Raw genomic sequence first — 13052 nt, 5'->3', positions numbered from 1 at the left:
TAATATTTATGCTCTGGTGAGATCTTAAGCTAGCAGACATATATATGCATGTTTGCAGTAAGGTATTGGGATAATATTAATGATATATGCTTAGACATTTGTCTTGTGAGTCTACGTACGCACGCTAATTGTTAGGGTACTTAAGCTCGAGAATTTTGAGTCCCGAAATGTTGGCTTCAAATTCTGCTTAGATGAATCAACGTCATGATACCTTCGATCGGATTAATTTGACATCGATCGGAAGTTTGCATGCATGGGTCTGGTCTGCCTTTCATGTTCTTAGAAAATTTTCATGTGCGTGTCTGGCTTCCTCTTTGTTTTCCGAGGGTTTAAAAGTGCGAATGGCTTTCACTGTTTAGGCAATTTGGTGCGCGTACTAATTGGAAAACATGCATATATATTAATTAAGTTATGATCAATCATAAACTGATTGCAGGAAGTGGATCTCTAAGAGAATCTTTTAGAGGGAGAAAATCATATATATCATTATATATATGCAGTCAAATGTTGAGTGGAGAAATTCATCAAAAGATTGATTAATTAATGACAAGTGGTGGATCGAATGCTGCAATATCAATAGGATTAATGATTCCATGAACATCTTAGAAATTTATGGTCAGGAATATATATGCTTCAATAATAAGAAATCTAGACTTATCCACTCACTGTTCTCATGTTGTTTTCCATTTCGATCTGTGTTCTCTTTGGGTAATTAATTATAACCTCATAATGGTGATCAGCTAAACACGACTTTCCTTTCGAACATATATATATATATATATATATATATATATATGTGCATATCCAAGTCTGTCAAGCCCATCATGATCATCAGCAAATTAATTTCAACTAATAATTAAAGTACTAATGGATTATAGCCGTTCTTTATAAATCAAGATGCAGGCCATGCCGGGAGAATGACACGATCAGCTAGCCAGGTAGGCAGATCTTTTGAAACATTCACTGAACACCATGAATCCAGGTCAAGACTTGTAATCAGATTGAATCATGTTGGATTTACATTGTTGATGATGTGGGGATATATAGCCATTATATCTCATTTAATTATTACTAATTGGTAGTGAGTTCTGAGCTCATGCATCTTCAGGATATATATACATATATATACACAAGCTGCTCGGCCAGTACTGTCAATTCCTGCTTGTCACAGAGATTGCCACTACGGACATATCACCTGGACTGCTACAAAAGTAACAAAACCCAAAACACACGCACATGACACTTTTGATCTAGATAATTCCGTCATCAGTACCACCACCACCACCACCACCACCAAAAATATTTAAGGATTCCACTATATATATATATATATATCACACACGCTCGTCCAAAACCCCATCACTCTCATGTTTACCATAAAATAAAAATCCTACTTTCTGGTATGCACACTTTATGAATGGTGCAATGACTTTTTGGCTTCCACAAAATTAAAATAATAACCATTATTATTATAAAGAAGACTTTCTGGATGAAAGATAAGTTGTGTTGTGTCTTATTATTAGGGGCCTTTTCAAGCGGATTTGGTGGGTCCGAAATCGGCTGGCTCGTTGGTACCCATGACTCGGATTTATCTCCAGTTTTTGTATGGCATTTATTTGGACCAATTATTTACATATATGGTAGCTTATGACACTAGCTATGACCTAGCTAGTTCTTATCTATCCCCTATTTTATTTTCATTTTCTTAATTGGCTTGAGTCCTTATCCCCAATTAAACAATAATGAACTTAAAAGTGTATGTACGCATTAGTAGATAAGAAAATCAGCCATCAAATAGGGAAAAAAAAAAAAAGAGATTTAATTTATGGTCCATGAGGTACTTATCATTTTCCTATTATATTTCTTAAAAAAATAAGAAAAGATATTTATAATCGTAAAATACGTAAGTATCGCATAATTCTTTTAAGAAATTGAATAAATATAGGACTTTTACATGAAAAGAAATTATTTATTTAATAATAAATTTTACTCTTTTTTAAAATAATTATGTAGTACTTACATTTTATGATTATATGTAACGAGATTGTTAAAAAAAAATTAATGTGTTATGATTACGTACGCATTCAGACACGTGGTTTATACAAATCCTTATTTTTTTTCTTCTTCTTCTAGTGCTCGGGCTCATGCTGACTAATGCTTTGGACCCCATGGCTGAAATATCCAATGTTCATAGAAAATTTAGGTGACCAGAAAGATAAGATATCGACCTTTCTTTTATAAGTCACGTGTAAGTGCATGACAATGACAATGACACTGACACTGAATTTAGCTGGAAAGTTGGATGGAGATCTCTTAATTAGAGTGCATTATACATAATTTTTGAAATCCAAGCATTTGGTTAATTTTCTATATGAGGCAGCTTGAATATTCCCGTTGAATAAGCGTTTTTATAGACTTTTCGATCGAGTGGTGTTTCTGTCGTTCGAGCAAAATTTCAATCCATGAGTTCTCTCAACACCTGCTCGACAGGCAGTTCGAATGAGATGCAAATCTTAACGTTTGTTTGAGCACCACTCGACACTTCACTCAAATGAATGTTCTATTTTTTATAGAGGTATAAAAAACTGGTGAACCGGTAAATTAGATCGAACCGAACCGGCGGGTTTGGTCCAATACGGTACCGGTTTTATTTTTCTCAAAACTGGTCAAAATCAGTCCGGTTCCGATTTTCCTTTTTCTAACATTGGACCAAATTGATTCATATATATTAACTTTTTATATAATTTTGTATTATATAATAAATTGCTAGCTAATATAATATTAAATTTTAAAATCCTATATAAATAACTATATATTATCACTATAATCTATTATATTAGTAGTTATACTAATACTAATACTATATCACTATATATTATATATTATAATATATCACTATAGTCTATAATATAATTACAATATATATTATAATATACTATAATATATTATCACTATATTATTATATACTATAATGAGATTTATTATTCATAAGCACCACAAACTATACACCACAATTTCTTTTATTTTTTTATTTTATTTTATTTGGTTTTATTCTTCTTAAAATAATTGAATTTTTCTACTCATCATCCATATACTACACATTTAGTAAGAGAAAAAAATTAAAAACAAAAAACAAAAATGGTGGTGTATGAGACTTATGAATAGAACTTGTTTACTATAATATATATACTATATAATATACCCAAAAAAGGGGACTGAAATTGATAAAATCGAAAGTACCAATTTGGGGATGTAATCGTGTGGTATCGATTCTTCAAATCTAAAAAATAATATATACTGGGGTTCGGTTCTAAAATATGTCTAAAACTGGACATAACCGAACCAATCACACTCCTAATTTTTTAACTCCGTGTCATTTAAGTATAAATACAAATTGTTTCAATTGTATTTGATACTTTTGGCATTTGAGGCAGCTGTACACTTATAGTAGAGAGAGAAAAGCGTCCTCTTGTAAGAATCTCAAAGTTTATTGGGTGTATTAGGGCTTTAGGATTGAGGACTTTGTGATTGGTCTCTTGTACTCCACTTTTGTTGATAGTGAATTCATTGAGATCGACCTCGCCAATGGATATAGGCTCACATTGAGCTGAACCACTTAAATTTTTGTATTCCTTGTGTGATTGTCATATTTTTCTTTTGTTTGCTTCCACTATTATACTTCAAATTAGCCTTTGATAATCAGTTTATCCCAACAAACTGGTATCAGAGTGCCAGGTTTTGTGCGAGATCTTGAGGGATAGCTATGACAAAGTTTGAAGTGGAGAAATTTAACGGTCAGAATAGTTTCAATTTATGGCGCATCAAGATGAAGTCTTTGTTGCGACAATAAAGGTTGTCTAAGGTATTGGATGTGAAGGTGTCTGATAATTCTCCTATAGCGTCAATAGAAGAATAAGAGGAGGCACACAAGCAATAAGGTAAAACGACTTCGAACTGACAATGGTATAAAATTTTGCAGAGGTGAGTTTGATGAATTCTACAAAGATGAAGGTATTGTCAAACACTGCACAGTTAACACATACTCTACATCAAAATAGGGTAGCTGAACGGATGAATATAACTCTTTCAGAGAGAGCCTGCAATATGCTTTTGAATGTTAGCATGTCTAAAGGTTACGAATTTATAAATTGGATGATTGCCGATAATGGTTACGGATTTATAAGTGTTAGATTCTCAAATATAATTTAACATAGTACATTGTATTTACGATATAGTTATAAAATTTTATAATATAATATACCCGTTAGTTTAAAACTTTATTATAAACGGTCAAAGGTGCTAATGATCTACATGTTCGGGAGTAATACTAAATACAAGTTTTAAATAGATAATTTTTATAGGTCATTTGTAAAAAAGTGGGTGATATTAAAAAATAATAATTTTTTTATACACTTTTTAAAAGTTGGGTATATTTTTTTATAAAAACTTTTACTGAATTTACTTATTTAAAACTTGTACGAGTAATTTCTATTCCCGATATGGGATCCATGAAAAGTAGGTTGATATTGTCATCTTACCCAAATTGTAGGCTTGTGGCCCAACAAAATTCCGAATTGGTATAAAATGGTTATCCTAATCTGCCAAGCTCCATTGTGTGTACTCTTCTGCAAGCATGGTGGGCTCTGGGCATGCACTCTAGACTGGGCCTTAAACTATCCCTTTCTTACACTTGGAGTCGTTTCTTCACCTTGCAAAGACTGCTTGCCTTATCAACCCTAATCTTGGTAATAAAAGTGGATTCTGATATTTTGACGAGTTTTATTTTTTATTTTTATTGAATTATAATCATCTCTCCAACCGAATGTTTTGATAACCTTTATTCCAATCATCTCCGATTACCAATACTCACACTAAAAGTCATGAAAAATGGGACCAATCATGTCCATCAATCAAATGCATAATGATAGCTATGTCAACCACTTTTATTTTTTCGTTGTAGGGTCGACATCATATGTTTTATTTTCTTCTAATTTGTACGGTTTATAGATCCCAAAAATTCGACTTTCATTATTGGATAATCCAAACACTTCACATGTTTGCTAATTAATACTCATATAAGTCAAAATAACTGCACGAAATTTATGCCCTCTAAATTTATACAATTTAACTATAATAATTACATAAAATTTGTCTTTTGCATTTGTTTTTAATTAATAGCCTATAAAGTGATTGAGTAATGCTACGTGCCATTGTGCTATCGTTGAATGTGTAAACGTCGTACAGTTATTTTAAAAAAAGTAAGATTTATTATTAAAAAATTAATTTCTTTTTTATATAAATTCCGTATATATTTACCTTTTTTAAAATAATTATATAGTACTTACGTACTCACGTTTGCAAGTATTATTTCTCAAAGTAATTAAATGATAAAGTGGTACTGAACAATGATTAAATTTTCAACATCTTTCTTCCCTTTTTCCTCTCCCATTATTCCTTTACCCTGTCTTGACTAGAAGTACATGAAGTAACAGAGCACGTGCGACCAATAAATAAAGGAGGACCAATTCTCAAAGAAGTCTCCTAATCAGATAACAATCCCCCTACGAAAGAGGTTAGGTGGGGTTGGGGGAGGGAGGGAGGGATTTGATGGTAATTTAGGACCATGAAGTATCTAGAAGGCCTATAATTGCATTGAACCAAAAAAGGGTTTGTTCTTTTTGCATTATAACTATATGATAATTTAATATTCTAATGCATCATTTCAATAATTTTGAAGTGTAAATGTGGTGAAATGCATGATGGTTAAGAGTATGAATCTAAATTCATGGAAAGAATGCTAGGGGTGACCAGTGAAGTGAGCTCCAAAGAATGAGCTGGTTATGAGAAAAAAATCTTGAGAGCAGAGCTAAGCAATTATTGCAACTTGTTGGATTTTAGGGGCACAATCCTACTTTTATTAGTCATGACAGCACTGTTCTTATGTAAGTAGTGCCGGATAGGATTATAGCCATGAAGATACAGATTATTTAATATTTGAGTAAATCTTCATAACTTCCTCGCACTCCGTATTCTATATATATATTTTTTTAATTTTTATTAATTTTTTCTTTTATCAAATATTTATTATATGAATAATGAATAGAAAATTTGAAATAATTTAAAAAGAATAAACTCAAAAAATATGAAGTGTGGAGTGTGGTAGAGGTTGTGTAACAAAACTCTTAATATTTTAAGTTCTATTGGTAAATTACAGCCCATACATTTTGCCACTTAAACCATTTCCAGCAGTTAAGCTCGTTTTTTTAAGATATAAATTGAGATTAAAGTTAAAAAATTAAATAAAAAATTATAATAATAAAATAAAAAAGTTTCAAAATTTTAGATTTTAATCTTAAAAGTAAATCAGACTAAATGTTTTCAATTTCTACAAGATTTTTAAACAAGAAAATAAGAAAAATATTTACAATTATTAATTATGATTTAAGTTAGAGATATTTTTATAAAATAATTTGATGAAGTGCCAAATTGCAACCTGCAGAAGGAAAAAGAAAAGGTCAAAAAGTGAATTTAAAAAGTTTGCCTCGTTTGGTTATAATGGGAGTTGTTTTATTAAAAATTAAATAAAATATTATTATAATATAATTTTTTTATTTTAAAATTTTAAAAAATTAAATTATTTATTATATTTTATATAAAAATTTAAAAAAATTATAATGATTAAGTCACCAAAATTTGGGTAAAAATCCTACAGTTGCAGGAATAGCAGAACTGGACAAATCACCCATATGCATGGTGCTATTTAATACAATATTATAATAGCAGAGAGTACCAAATTAGAGAAGAGCAAAAGTGGTCAAAAATATAAATTAGGTGGAATAAATCTATTGGTGTAGGGACCAATTGCCTCGGTTCCTTATCTATCTGTTCACAACAAAAACTCCAAAAAAGCAAAAACAAAAGCCAGAAGGGAAAAAGAAAAAGTAAAAACACGCTGTTATTTGTTGTAGGCTCCGACGATTTTTCATCCACCAGATCATTATTACACACATCACAACCGTCAATCGCTCTCTCTCCCTCCTTCCCTCCTTCTCTGACTCCTCCCTTCTCCCCTCCCCTGCATATCGAGAAGATCACGAAAAGCGAGAAATAACATAGCGAATAAAACAAAACAAATCCAATTAAGGCAACAAGAAAAAAAAAAAAAAAATCTAGGGTTCCAAATTCTCTCTCCTCTTCGAATTTCTTTCCCTCCTCCAAACATCTTTCCTTCTCGGTGTTTTCCCTCTTGTTTTCTTTTGTTTCCTAAGAAAGCGGGGGAAAATCTCTCCAGGCGTTTGTTTGTTTGTTTGGCTGTTTTGCTGGTACGTCTTCACCGGATCCATTATGTAAGAAAGATATTTTCCCGGTAAAAACAATTCACCCTCCATTTTCAGCTCTTGACGACGACGAATTCCTCTGCTTTGGTTCTTCAAGCCGTTTAAAGGTATTCCCCTTCTGCATTTCTTTCTGCCGGCCTCTGTTGGTTTAATTCGGAAACTTGTTAGCGGAAAGTGGCTTTCTATGGAATGCTTGTATTTTCGTATTTTTTTTGTTTTCCCTGCGACTTAGGTGAAATTTATCTTGCCTCGTCGATTACTTTCGTGAAATAAGACGTTTTTTAATTCCTTGAATACAGGTATACTTTCCCGTGTAAATCCTCAAATATTTTTGGTTAAAGGAAGCAGAGCCTTTGGAAGTCTTCAATCGTTAGGCTTTCATATTTTTGTGTTCTTTCTTTTTTCAGGAGTATTGCATGTGAGTTTGATGGTCGAGAGGAACAAAAGCGGGCGGTTGGGGTGAAGAAGAGGAGGAATAGCTACGGAGGATTTATATTCGATAGGGAGGATTTGAGACCTCAAAAATAAGATTTTTTTCTATCTTTTAGTTTCTTGATATATTGTAATATTCCGATCGATTGTTGCGATTTTATTTGGAATTTATTTGAGGTTGAATGCGAATTGGTTTATGGATTTGGAAGCATCTTCTTCGAGAGATTTGGTCAAATGCTGTAATTGTGGGTGTAGCTGCTCGTTGATCAGTAGTTCTTCACGGGATTGGCTTCGGTCTGTAAAGCGAAAGCGTGATGAGTTTGAGGATGGTGACAGATTCTCCATTCCAGGCTTCGATTTCTTTTCAAATGCACGGGTTCAAATTGAGAACGAATGTGCTCTGCTCCGTGAGATGGTTAGTAGCCAACAAGAAACAATTCAGGATTTGCATACGGAATTGGAGGAAGAGAGGAATGCGTCCTCATCAGCTGCAAATGAGGCAATGTCAATGATATTGAGGTTGCAAAGGGAGAAGGCAGAGATCCAAATGGAGGCCCGACAATTCAAGCGTTTTGCTGAGGAGAAAATGGCACATGACCTGCAGGAGCTTGTGGCAATGGAAGATTTGTTGTATAAGAGAGAGCAGGCCATTCAGTCGTTTACTTGTGAAGTGCAGGCTTATAAGCATAGGCTGATGAGTTATGGGCTCACGGAGGATGAGGTGGAGAGGGAGAGGGGTGGGCATAGCCATAATCCAAGCATGGTGGAGTTTGATGCCCAAATTGAACTCCCCATGTATGAATACCCACCTTTGAAATGCAACCTAAACGAGACCCAAGCTCCTTTGGAGGAAGATAATGATGTTGAAGATGTCGACAAATATGCATTTGGTGAGACCCCTCGCGCTAAAGACCAGTTGAAGAATTTGGAAAATAGAATCTACCAGATGGAGAGAAGTCCCAGCAACAGTCGGCTGGATGGGGATTCCTCTGGTTCGAAGAGCATTCTAGAAAAGGTGGTAGTTGGTTACTCTCCTAGGCTGTCAAGACACTCCAGGAAATTTTCCAATGATTTTTCGGCAGAATATCTAAGGCCCATTAGCAGTTTCAATAAATCAGAGGATGTCTCACAGATAGAGGATTGCTCTAATTTGAGAAAGTTAGATAATGCATCTGAAATTGCAGATGACAACATGAGTGACAGAGTTTATACCATTGACTCTATCCATAATGGAGCACCAAATAATGGTTTTACTGATCCCAAAGCTGGAGTTGAGTTTTCTGAAGATTATGTAACCACTCCAATGTCCTTGAATCCGGCTGATTGTGCTGATCCTGATATTAAGAAGCTCTACATGAGGCTTCAGGCACTTGAGGCAGACAGAGAATCAATGAGGCAGGCAATTATTTCTATGCGTACCGACAAAGCTCAAGTGGTACTACTGAAAGAAATAGCTCAACATTTGTGCAAGGAAATGTCACCAGAAAGACGAATGACTGCGAAGAAGCCATCTCTTCTTGGAAGCTTTTCATTCTTATCAGTTTTTAAGGTAATTCCGGATACTTTTTGCCTTTGGTGTTGACCAATGAGAGTATACATTTTTTACAATAATTTCCAGCGTCTTTAACTCTTGTCTCTTTGGTTTCTCCACGCATCATTATTTTTGTGATGTTTTATTAATATTTTTCAGTTCTATATTTATGAGTAGTTTAATCATTCTGCAATCCACAATTGAACTAGATCTTGAAGTATGAAAGTCATTACCATGTGGGGGAGCTTATGACTCTTTTTCTTTAAAAGCCTGTATATTTTGGTGACTGCTTATATTTAATTCTCTTTTCTTTCTTTATCCGTCTTCACCTGTTTTTGTTTCTCTCAACTGTTTTGCCATTGTTATTATACTTACGATAAAACCTCTTAACTATTCCTTTTGTCCCAGTGAATACCATAGCTACTCTGAATTTCTGTTGAACTATATTTGCAATCGTGACAATATGGCTCTTGTTTATTCTGTTCTTCTTATTCCTTGCTGTTCATTCAGCCAATCACTTTAGGTGGTATTATCATCGATAGTTGGTAGGATTTTATTTGGTAAAGCTGAATTACCTTATCATTTTCTACGAGCTTTTCTGAACAAGCCTATCGTACCCCCCACAACTTGAAGACCTTTTTTGCTTTAGATTTGTATCTGAAACTTGTCAGAATGGCTTTGCTGTTTTATAGTTGGAAGCACGATAGCATTCTACATCATGTCTTTTATAGCTTTTGCACTTATATTTTGTTATAATTTTCTTGTATTGTGTTCAGTGGATCGTGTCATTCGTTTTCTGGAAAAAGAGATCTCGTCGAAGCAAGTGAGTACTTTTTTTTAATGGATGATGATGCTTGCTATATATGTTGCTCTAAATTACATTTTCTATTCAATTATATGAAAATTTAGCTGCAAACCCCCACTATAAGTTGAGGTATATGTTACATGATAGCCCTTAAAATAAATTCAGGGGAAAATTTAAACTAAAAGTAAATAAAAAAAAAAACCCCGAGAAGGGAGAAAACAATTCTTTGTGGTAAAAGATCACTGTCTATTTAGAGGTTAACAATTTGGTGATTATCCTGGGAAAAACATATTTTTTCACCCATGGGCACGAGCTATGGAAGGAGAAACGATCAAAGCTTTAAGGACAAGGAACGCTAGTTGGAGGAACTTAGATCTATCTTCTTCAACACATTATTCTTATGGGCATTAGTTATTGATTTTAATGGGCATAATGTTCATGATCTCCTTGTATCCTGTTGTTTCTCTTGTAAACATCTTGTGTACTTGGACAATGCATGTACTTCGAATATTAATAAAATCTTACCTATAAAAAAAGACTTTTTTTTAACTGGAGAACTTTACCTCTTGGCTGTGGCATTTAAAGTCTGGATTCATAAAAGTGGTTTGATCTCTTATTTTTCTCATTTATAATGTAATTGCAGGTACATGGGTAGGCTGTCAAGCAGCAGTGTAGGATTGCTAATGCTCTTGGACAAGGCCCCCCGTGTAAGGCCATGGAGATGTCTTACAAGCACGCAAGTATAAAATCACGTTCCTCAACTTTTGAATCCAATGGGTGTCTATCCTTATGTTTGTGATGCATTTGATCGTGACTACTATGCTTAGATTTTGCATTCTTTTTCTCTGGATTCTTGGTTGCTGCGAGATTGGTTGAATTATGAGGTATTCTTTTGTTACATTTCTTGTGATTGGCTGTATTTTACTGGTTGAATGGTGAAACATAGATTTTTGGTGTAGGCGTGCTTGCTCAAGTATAGTTGGAATTAAGCTCTAAGACTGTCATTTGGCAGCCCCCTCCTGTATATTGCATCCTCCCGTATGATTTACCATCCAAGATATGCGGTGTATTCTTTTAGCATTCAAGCACGTTATTTTGCGTTGAGGCATATTACATTGTAAGGCTATTTTTTTTATCTGATTTGTTGAGACTTCTTCTACAGAAGATATGATGTAGATATGTTAGATTTCTTATTTTTTTCACGAAAGAGAAAAAGAAGAGGGAGTTGTCTGATAGCTGCATTTGATGTATTTCTCGTCTGGTTTCGTGCGCTTTCCTTCTCTGTCCTGCCAAAACAATGAGATAGTGAGGAAGTTTCGTCTTGAAGGACCAGTACAATTCTTTCTGACTAAGCCGAAAATTCTCAAAAGCATCCGCTTTTTTTCGTGTCCACCAAACTATTTGCTGCTGCTTCTCCTTTTTATGTTTTGGCAATGGCTCAAAAGGACGCCTACCGTGTAATGACTGAGATGGCTGACCTTTCCCCTCATCCACGAAATTAGATCTCGTGGATGATGGGGGACCGGTTTCTTATTTTCAATGGGTGAAACTTACCGTCTTGTCCTACTTAAAAGCTACGCATTATGACCTTATAAAATGAACAGAAAAGTCAGAATAAAGTGGAAAAAATGAGTATACGCTAAAAGTTTGATAGGCCGATCAATAAAACGTAGGATTCTTCATGATTTGCAAACGGCACTCCTTAACCTCGCATCCAGCATTTGAACTGTTCTATAGTCTTTTGTAAGATGTTCTGACATTTTCCATGGGGAAAAAACAAGAAAAAGGTCCAAACAAACAAATTGGCATAACTTTGCTCCCGTTGATTCGATGGATTATTATTCAGCAACTACTTCACCAGAACATGGATAGACCCCCTATTAAACTGCAATCATGGTCTATTAGTTTTGTGGTATCCTTTCTAGTTTCTGCTGCAAGTTCGGAGGAAGAGGAAGAGGAAGAGGAAGAGGCCGAGGCCGGCCAGGAGCAGTAAGCACAAGCAAATATAATTTATATAGTTTGTCTTAAAATCAAATCAGTCACTGTGCTTAATCGATGCCTCCGCGCGTCCATATTCTTATAGTACTAAACTAATTATTGGGAGCGATCCTGATCAATAAGTGTTCCACAGCTTTAAAACAGCCGAATCAGAGCCCTTATAAATTTCTTATATCTTGAACTGCCCTTGATGTATCCAGCTTATAAGAACGTCGTTTACTGCTAGAAGTCCAACAAGTTTTTTTCTTCGTTTTCAGTTTATTTCATCGTGAAATTCGACCACTTCAACCCGTAGTTCAATCAGAAACCTTGACCCCCCCTCTTCTAACATCTTAGATCCTAAATTCAAAAGATTATTCACCCAACCATAAGCCCACCACAGGCTTCCGAGATGTCTTGCATCATACCGTTTGTTATATATCATGGTTTATACGTTGCAGGAGAAATTTGTTGAATGTTTTGGACTTAATTTCTTGAAGAGGCCAAACACGTACAAAGCATGGCACCGGTATCTGGAACAAGAGAACGGGTGAATTTATATGAACAGTTTTAAGAGTACTGCTGTCGAAAGACTCGAAACTTCTTTCCCTGGAACTATAAGCAGAGGAGGAAAAAAGGCACAGCAGAAGAAAAATTTATTTTGGGATTCAATAACATATAATATATTCCAAGGTGGGTGCTTTCAAGCTAGATCTCTGCTCCAAGAGCTATATTCAACCCAACTGAGGTATGTTCCGTTACAAAACTGGAAACCCACCAAAATCAATTCGGTAAGTAGTGCTAAATAATTGTAACCGCCATCCAATAATTACAATGATTAATTTTATTAACGTCCATTCAATCTGTAAAACAATCTTGAGCGGGTGACGCAGTATTTTGGTACAGTAGACTGGTCCAAACAAACAATTAAGATCCGAGATCGAGGATAAACTCAATGCACCGGTTTAGA

The 13052-nt window shown here is 34.5% G+C and overlaps 1 protein-coding gene across 2 annotated transcripts; it reads left to right on the top strand.

The window, feature by feature from the left end:
- The first annotated feature begins 6973 nt into the window (after nucleotides 1–6973).
- On the top strand, nucleotides 6974–11336 carry LOC121265581 (myosin-binding protein 7-like). 2 transcript variants are annotated; one of them, XR_005940699.1, is made up of 5 exons: nucleotides 6974–7444; nucleotides 7745–9318; nucleotides 10077–10123; nucleotides 10749–10989; nucleotides 11065–11336. XR_005940699.1 is itself a non-coding variant. In XM_041169257.1 (4 exons), exons 2-4 carry the CDS (start codon nucleotides 7966–7968, stop codon nucleotides 10849–10851), a joined length of 1503 nt encoding a protein of 500 aa, XP_041025191.1. In that variant the 5' UTR covers nucleotides 6974–7444; nucleotides 7745–7965; the 3' UTR covers nucleotides 10852–11336. The 2 variants fall into 2 exon arrangements, 1 of the variants encoding a protein (XP_041025191.1); XM_041169257.1 differs by having other exon boundaries at nucleotides 10749–11336.
- Nucleotides 11337–13052: the final 1716 nt, after the last annotated feature.

The sequence above is a fragment of the Juglans microcarpa x Juglans regia genome, chromosome 5D (genome assembly GCF_004785595.1).
Source record: "Juglans microcarpa x Juglans regia isolate MS1-56 chromosome 5D, Jm3101_v1.0, whole genome shotgun sequence".
Lineage (NCBI taxonomy): Eukaryota > Viridiplantae > Streptophyta > Magnoliopsida > Fagales > Juglandaceae > Juglans > Juglans microcarpa x Juglans regia.
The sequence above is the reverse complement of the archived record's forward strand: the minus strand, read 5'-3'. Positions and strand labels throughout refer to the sequence as shown.

Bases quoted from the DNA above. Each gene is read 5' to 3' on its own strand.
- LOC121265581 (XM_041169257.1), top strand. From the start codon at position 7,966: ATGGATTTGGAAGCATCTTCTTCGAGAGATTTGGTCAAATGCTGTAAT. The intron at 9,319-10,076 runs GTAATTCCGGAT...TATTGTGTTCAG, and splicing joins CATTCTTATCAGTTTTTAAG to TGGATCGTGTCATTCGTTTT. The intron at 10,124-10,748 runs GTGAGTACTTTT...ATGTAATTGCAG, and splicing joins AAGAGATCTCGTCGAAGCAA to GTACATGGGTAGGCTGTCAA.